This window comes from Protobothrops mucrosquamatus, unplaced genomic scaffold, assembly GCF_001527695.2.
Source record: "Protobothrops mucrosquamatus isolate PMUCROS unplaced genomic scaffold, P.Mucros_1.0 scaffold1841, whole genome shotgun sequence".
NCBI classification, from domain to species: Eukaryota; Metazoa; Chordata; class Lepidosauria; order Squamata; family Viperidae; genus Protobothrops; species Protobothrops mucrosquamatus.
In genome coordinates this window covers 89631-98457 of record NW_015387972.1, presented here as the reverse complement: position 1 = coordinate 98457, position 8827 = coordinate 89631, and the positions used below count along the sequence as shown (strand labels likewise).

At 41.0% G+C, this 8827-nt stretch overlaps 1 protein-coding gene across 1 annotated transcript in view; it reads left to right on the top strand.

Moving 5' to 3' along the window:
• The first annotated feature begins 4534 nt into the window (after positions 1-4534).
• LAP3 (leucine aminopeptidase 3) overlaps positions 4535-8827 on the top strand; it is a 28056-nt gene continuing 23763 nt past the window's right edge. Inside the window, exon 1 of the mRNA XM_015823350.1 lies at positions 4535-4664. Coding sequence (XP_015678836.1) covers positions 4548-4664 — 117 coding nt within the window. The 5' untranslated portion in view covers positions 4535-4547. The remainder of the gene's footprint in view (positions 4665-8827) is intronic.

Sequence of the window (8827 nt, the reverse complement as noted above, 5' to 3'; positions counted from 1 at the left end):
TCATAGTGTTCAAAATTTAGGAGTCCTCCACCTTCTCCTGCTGGTTATAACTGTCATTCATAAATCTTCCAATCACCAAAAGAGAAGTTTACTACCTTTGCCCCAACATTGTGCATTGGAAAATGGATACCTTTGCTTCATGAAAACTAATTCAGTTTATCATCATTAGCCTTTGTTCAGTACCTCAGAAGCTAAAAAGATTTGTATCTGTATCTTTGTCTGTATCACTGTTTCTTTAAAGATGAGGAACTAAAGGAGAACTTTTCCTCCTGCCACATGATTATTTTTGGTGTTAATTCATACTCAGATATGTTATTCTTTGCAAGATACCATAAGCCTTTGCTAAAGATTTAAAGGAAATTCGCCTTTTTTGAGGAGCAACAAAAATTAGATGAACAATTAATTTCCTATTACAATTTTTGTCTCTCTCTTGGGTGGGCTAAGGTATTGGCTTTCCCAGCCAAGCATCATGAAAGTTTGGCCTAACTTAAGTATAATTCATAGCTGAGATTACAAGACATGCGCTAATGTTTTGTTGGATAACTTGTCAGATGGCATTCCCTGTGCAAGGAAGTGGAATTATGGAACTATTGTAAACTCTCCAGTCATGGGACTCCATGCAAATTTGTGGATTGAAGGTCCAAATCTTCAAAATGGAAGGCGAGGCATTGTGATCCAAGCCCTGCTTGCCATCTTACAGATTTTGACCACCTCTCAAATGCTGCTGTTGTGTTATTTCAATGATGTCACTCATAAAGCACTAAACATTTCATCCTTCTCTTCAAAATGGAAGGAAAATGGTGCTGATGAGCAGATGGCGCAAATCACTTGTTATATGTCTCCTTTTATTTTTATTTATTAATTTATTATTGTATTCTACTGTATTTTATTTTGCATCACTAGCCCATTTTTATTATTTTTACTGAGCCTTGAAGATAATTACAGTCACAATATCCTTAGCATTTTGGAATTTAATTCAAGAGTCTAAAATAAATGGAATGCCAAATAGGAAAAACCGTAACACAAAAAAGTCCAGGTTCTCGGGCTGTGCCTATCAAAGCCACCTGAAACTGACAAATATACGCCAGATGAAATATGCATAAATAAAGCTAGTGACAAAACAAAACTGATTGCTATTTCTCTCCTGAATGATTTATTGTGAAAAGAATATGTGTCCAAAGGAAAAGCCTCAGACTTCAGATTCTGCAAAATTCAATGGATGAAGCAGGGAAATGCTTTGATTAAGGCACTGCCTTGAAGAATTCTGAACTGGGAAATTAGATATTTGTAAGTAACATATTCAGATGGCTCAATGTGTCTGTACCTGCAAGTATCAGAATTTTGCAAGCCAGTTTCCCTGTCATGCTCTTTGGAAGTGGTCTTTTAAGCAGCAAGACAGAAAGAGCATTGATACTTTTGAACGTTTTTGAAGAAAACTCCCAAGAATACCATGGATAATCAAGAAAACAAATAAATGGATCATCAAACAAATGAACTCAAGGCAAAAAATGACCAGGCTCAAATGATCCTACTTAGGAGACCTTTTGTGAAGACCTAGCTTTCTGGGAAAGGTGGAAGAGAAGACAACATCCAGCAGCAACTATGAATATATCATTGGAAGATCTGAAAGATCAGGTTGGAGACAGTCTAACCAGGTAGGAGAGTGTCCTGGAGATGATTTATCTAAGTGGTCCCTAAGAGTTGACACCAACTTGATGGCACATTATCATATAACAGATATTCTCACCTATGCATTATGTTGCCCAAAGTGTGAGAATGACAAAGCTGCTGTTATCATTGATTGTACTGGGAGATTGTAGTTTTAAGGAACTGAGGAGAGTCCAGGAGCCACAAGACTGAGATTGGCAGGTATTCTAGTCCATAGGAAGTATGTGGCTCCCTGTCTCCATGTAGTGCCATCTGCTACCTATCACAGACTGCAAAAAAACAAAACAAAACAACAAAACAAAACTGTGCTCTAACGAAAAGAGAGAGAAGACAATATAACATTCTGTCTTGATAGAGGTTGATTGAATCCTGTTCCCAAAGCTTTTGTTAATTCTACCAATCCAGACAGTCATTTGTAATTGCCTTTTGGGCTGGACTGGCTGTGATTAGGGACAACTCATCTTTATCTTTCTCAGAATAACATGTGTGAGTTTCTCCAGCTGTAGACCTTTCAAGCCTTGCTTCAAGGGGGAACTCTTGGTATCATACAGTCAATGAAACATTGGCATCCCAACCAAATGAACAGGACAAAGCTTTAAATGGAAGTCAAATATAAGAAAAATGAAAATAAGGTCAAAGTAGAAGATCAGGAGAATTAAAGGAAAATCAAGGTACGGAACTTGAGCAATTGTTAATCACAGGATAAAACAGACTCAAAATACGCATTAAAGAACAAGAGTCACTCTGAAAGTGAGATGGGTGATCTCCATGAATAAATAAATAAACAAATAAATAAATAAATAAATAAGAAAGAAAGAAAGAAAGAAAAAAGAAAGAGAAAGAAAAAGAAGAGAGAAAGATAGCGTTCAGGAGAAGAAAAGAGAAGCTCAGCTCTTGGATGAAAAGGAATCTTTATTTTCTCATTCAAAAGGAAGTATGTGGCTCCCTGTCTCCATGTAGTGCCATCTGCTACCTATCACAGACTGCAAATGGGGAAAGAAAATCTTGGGCTGAAAAGGTTGCAAGCCAAGAAGAGAGGTTGTTAGTGCTTTAACTGAGTGGTGGGGCCTTTAATCTTTTTAATAGAAGTCAGTCCCATCCAGGTCAAAAGAGGTCATGATTCTATTCTGCATCAACCAAGCCTGTGATAGAATTCACAAACTGGAGTGGGATGCACAAGAAGCCAGGAGAGGAAAGGTCATGGCAAACAGGCTGGACTCAAGTCCCAAGAAGCAGGTGGGCCTGTTTGTCCCAGATGTTATGTGCTCTTGGCTACTTTTCTTCGTGACCAGAGGCAAGCTCACCTGACCAATAATCAGCCAAGACACAATGAAGATCTTTTGTTTCATTTACTGCAATAAGCAGGGAGAGAAGCTATCAAAGCTTGGTTCTCTCCAAAGTTCTAGCCCAAAATATTTCCTTTATACAACCCTATCCCAGCTGCCACATCCCTCCTCTTTCCCCATTTCCGGCTACACAATAAATCATACATCACATGTACATTAATAATATAAAATATTAGACATATTTTGAGCTCTGATATTTATGGCCTTTTTTACAATAGATTCTTTCCTGTTTTTCAGTTAAGTTTCCCTGGCTAGCCATTTCCTCTTACAGCTGTTTTTATAGCTTGTATTCATCCTTTTCCTACTTAAGACCCAGCTAATTTTTGCTTACATGTTTATCTTACATCCTCCCTTTATGCTAACCTTTCCTGGTTCCCATCCATTGTAGTTTTTTTGGTAAGCTTGTTTGTCCAGGCAGTAAATTTCCACTGCAGCAAATTCAATTTTAATTTTTTCTTTCAATATTAAATTTTGAAGACCTTTCACTTGTTGAAGGAAAAGTCTTCATTAGGTCCTAGCCGTAAATAAACAATATGGCAACTGCTTTAGAAAGAAGGTGGTAGTTTATCGAAGACGAGAACCAGACAGAAAAATGGCTCTGGAAAAAAAGAGTGACCACATGTAGCAGGGAGTGGGTTTTTATACCTTCTGGGGCTCTTGAGGTTGTTTCCTATTCCTGTTTGAGGCTTTGTATTTCCCGTATCATGTACTTTGACCTGAGTCTGAGTATGCCTTTCTGGTATTCTGATGGTGGTGGATTAATCCTATTATGTTTCCTGTCCTTAGAATTTGGGTGGTGTATGTAGATTTTATGGGTCTTTGTCTTCCTAATTTCTTCAGTTTCTAGCTGGAAGGCTCCAACCTTCCTGAATGGATTATTACATCTACATTTCTAAAAGCTGGTGTCTGCTGAGTTGTCTGGCTGGGTGGGGGGAGAAGTTTCTTGACTGCTGCTTCTTCCTGGACTGAGAAAGGGCCCCTAGAATAGGATTAGAACTCAGGGTCTCCTGGTTGGTAGAAAGGAGACTCGGAGCGCTTTCCCAACCTGTCGCTTGGCTGGAGCTCAGGAGTTTGTTTTGGAGAAGATGGCCAAATAACTCCCCTTCAAAGGCTGGGCAAATCTGCAGCTGGATCTCCCGGTAGACAGAACCTGTCTCCAGGGTCGGGATCTCCAGGTCTCTTTCCATTCCACACGGACCGGAATCTTGAAATCCAGCAGGGTGGACGCGCGTGCAAGAGGCGAGGGGGAGGGGGCAACCGCCTGGAGATTCGCTCACTCACAGGGGAGAGAAGCGGAAGCTTTGCTCGGAATCTGAATTCTGCCCAACCGCCTAGGATTATAACTCTGTTCATGCATCGATCAGCAAGCGGGGACCCTTGCAAGCGGAGCAGAGGAAGCGAGATTGTTGCATAAAAGACGTCCATGCCTCTTCCCACCGATCGCTCCCCCACCCTTCCCACGAAGCCTTCCGCCCGGCCCCTTCGTTCATTCCCGCCTCTTTCCCGTCGTCCCCTTGGCCGTGGGCGGCGAGTATGTTTCTGCAGCTGCTGTTGGCAAGAGCCCGGTGCCCGCTGGTCCCCTGTCCCCCGCGCGGTATCCTCCTCCTTGCCGCCTCCATGGCCACCGGCACGCGCGCCACCGCTCGGCAGGTAGGGCTTGAGCGCGCCGTCGGGGTTCCGGGGAACCGGAGCGGAAGGGAGAGGCAGGCGTCAAGCCCTCGCGACGCCCCGCGGAGCCTCCGGGCGGCAGATGCTCCGGGGCGCTGCGTCGCGGACACCCTGTCCTTCCCTGGCCCCTCTGATCCTTGCAGCTGAGCCGGAGACTCGGCCGCCCCAGCACTTGGAGTGCTGACTGGCCGGCTGCGGAACTAGCGAGGGAAAGTGGCTGGAGTGGTTCGCGTTTGCCGGTGATACTGTCCCAAGATCAAGCCCTCTGCTGGAGACCCCGAGGCCCTGCTGCACCAACGCCCCGGATCTGATTTTTTTGCGGGGAAAAAGACGCCTCTAAGTGGAGCTTGGTTGCCCCCGATCATGACACGGGTTGGTGTGTTCCCAAGGGACTCAGAAGCACTTTGCGGATCCCTTTAGTAATTTCCTGCTTCCAAGATTTTTGTGGAAATAGAACGGCGCAGGAGGAATATTTTATTTGTAATGTTATACGTATTTCTGTGCCGTGAAAGTCTGTTCCCCTTGGGAGGAATGGCTTAAAGCCCCAGCGGTTTTAACTTTCAATACTTCTAAACGGGGGTCACAATAACATGCACCGAGAATTCATTGAACTTATTTAAACCTACCTTGCATTGTTGATAGAACATATCATTTCAGAAAAGTGGGTGTCCAGTCTCTCCTTAAAAGCCTCCAGGGATGGGTTACACACAACTTCTGAAGGCAAGACATTCCACTGGTTAATTGTTCTCACCTAGAAAATTTCTTCTTAGTTCTAGATTGCTTCTCTCCTTGATTAGTTTCCCTTCATTGTTTCTTGTCTTGCCTTCTGGCTTTAGAAAATAGGTTGACCCCTCATCTTTGTGGCAGCCCTATCATGTCTCCCCTAGTCCTTCTTTTCACTAGACATACCCAATTCCTGCAACTGCTCTTTATACGGTTTAGCCTCCAGCACCCTAATCATCCTTGTTGCTCTTTTCTGTACTCTTTTCCAGTGTCTCAACATATTTTTATCTTGTGGTGACCAAAATAGGATGCAGTATTCCAAGAGTGTTCTTACTAAGGCTTTGTAAAGCAGTACTAATACTTCACATGATCTGGATTCTGTGCCTCTGTTAATGCAGCCTAGGAGTGCATTGGCTTTTTTTGGCTGTAGCCACACACTGTTGGCTTATATTTAAGTGATTGTCCACTAGGTAGGACTCCCAAGATCCCTCTCACAGTTACTGGCATTGACCCATGTTTTCATCCAATCTATATCTATACATTTGGTTTTTATTACCTTAGTGTAAAATCTTACTTATCCACATTGAATTTTATTTTGTTGTATAGAGCCCAGTATTCATGTCTGTTGAGATTCTTCTGGATCTTGAGCCTATCTTCTGGGATGTTAACTATTCCTGCTAGCTTAGTGTCATCAGCTTTTGTAAACCATTCATCCGTGGTAGGAATCGAGGCATCCTTCCACTTTTGTGCATAGAGCAATCTTGCTGCCGTCACCATATATAAAATCAGAGTTCCAATTTTTTCCCCCAGTTCTCTTTCCATTAGACCAAGAAGGAAAGTTTCTGGTTTAATCTTTATGTTTGCTTTAAGGATTTTCTGCATTAATATATGAATCATACTCCAATATTTCTTTGCCTTATCACATGTCCACCATCAATGATAAAAAGTCCCTTCTTTACATTTACATCTCCAACATTCATTTGAAATATCTTTATACATTCTAGATAACTTGTCTAGTGTTAAATACCAGTGATACATCATTCTGTAAAATTTTTCTTTTAGGTTATAATTTAATGTGAATTCTAAGCCTTTTAGCCACATATTCTCCCATTGTTCAAACATCACATTATACCCAAAATTCCTTGCCCACTGGATCATACACTGTTTTACATGTTCATTTTCCAAATTCAATTTTAATAACATTTTATAGACCTTGGTAATTATATGATCATCACTACCACATAGTAGGATTTCCAATTCATTTTTAGCAAACTCAAAACCATGGCCTTTTTTGTCTAGTTTAAATCTTTCCTTCATTTGTGGATATGTAAACCAGTGACAAGCGTGACCTTCTAATTCTAATTCTTCCCTAGACTTGATGGGGTCACCAGAATTGAAAGATACTATTTTACCATACGTCCACCAGTCCGGCTTCACCATCATTTCTTTTCTAAAAAAGCTTCTTGGTGGGACGCCCACAGGGGCAATTTCGTAAAAAAACCTTGTTTTATATACTGTTAAGGACTACATGTTGAGTACGCTTTGTCTGCCAGTTAGAAATCCATCTGGTGGTTGAGGCTGGTTTTTACTTTACCAAGAAGTAGGTTATGGTCTATTTTGTTCAAATTAGTCAAGATCCATCTGGATCATGAGCCTATGTTCTGTAGTGGCTATTCCTGTCAGCTTGATATAATCTGCAAATTTGATGAGTTCCCCTTCTATTCCTTCATCTACATTGTTTATGAAGATATTGAAGACTACTGGACCTAAGACAGAACTTTGAGTACTCCACTGCTCCCTTCCCTTCCCTCTGCAGCAAGTGGGAGATCAAACATATTCCTAACCAACCTAGCTGACAACTTTGTCACCCAAAAGGTAGAGGAGGGAACTAGAGGAAAAGCTATACTATATCTAATTCTTACTAATAGAGAAGAAGTGATAGAGGGAGTTGAAGTTGCCGGAACCTTGGGTGAAATGACCACATCATACTGGAATTCAATATAATGCAGACACAAGCAATAGAAAATAATCCAACCGGTGTCTTAAACTTTAAAAGAGCTGATTTTAACAAATTCAGAGAGAGCTTAAGAAAAATTCCATGGATGAAAATCCTAAAGGGGGAAGTATGGGAAACTCTGAAAAATATGGTCATAAAAGCCCAGTCCAGCACAATAACACTGAAAAAGCAAAACAAGAAATCCAAGAAGAAACCAACATGGTTGCACAAAGATCTTTCTGATAAACTGAAAGACAAAAAGTACAGGTACAAAAAATGGAAAGAGAGACACATAAACAAAGGCTGATTATCAGCATATAGTCCGAATCTGCAAAGATGAAGTCAGAAAAGCTAAGGCTCTGAATGCAACAAAAATCAACATATAAATAACAAGAAAAGAATCAAGGAAACAGTAAATCCACTTAAAAGAGAAGATGGCAAGGAAGTAACGCAGTAGACAGAAAGCAGAGATGCTTAACTCTTTCTTTGCATCAGTCTTCACACAAAAAGAAACTATAGCCCAACCTATCAAAAGCCTAACTGTAAAAGACAGACTAGAAATAAAAATTTTAAAAAGTAAGAAAATGGTTAAGAGAACATCTATCTGATCTTGATGAATATAAATCACTGAGACCTGATGGTTTACATCCCACAGTTCTGAAGGAGCTGGCAGATGTTATCTCAGAACTATCATACATATCTTTCAAAAATCTTGGAACACCGGGGAATTACCTGAGGATTGGAAAAGAGCTGATGTGGTTCCCATCTTCAAAAAAGGGGGAAAAACAGACCCAGGAAACTACAGACCAATCAGCCTAACATCATTACTCAGGACGATACTGAAAAAGATAATCAAAAAACAGATCTGTGAACATCTAGCAACAAATAAAGCTATAATTAAAAACCAGCATGAGTTTGTTAAAAACAGATCATGCCAAACCAATCTTATTTCGTTGTTTGACAAAGTAGCTAAATTAGTAGAGCAACGAAATGCTGTAGACATAGTATACTTAGACTTCAGCAAGACATTCAACAAAGTAGACCACAACCTACTCCTTGGTAAGCTAGAAAAATGTGGGATAGACAGCATCACCACCAGATGTATTTGTAACTGGCTGACAAACTGTACTCAATGAGTCGTCCTTAATGGTACTACTACATCTACATGGAGGGAAGCAAGCAGTGAGGTGTCACAGGGTTCCGTCTTAGGCCCAATACTCTTCAATATTGTTCTATCCCCGTCGGACACACACACCCAAACAGCCAGCCGAGGGTTAAAGAACTTCTCCACACTCCAATCCACAGATAAGAAAACTTGGCAGCAGCTCCGTAGCTGCCTGCCAAGACTTTTACTCAGAGAACAAAAAACAATACACACAGTTAGAAAATTAAGTCCACAGCAAACTACTTCGCCAGAGATTCAGCT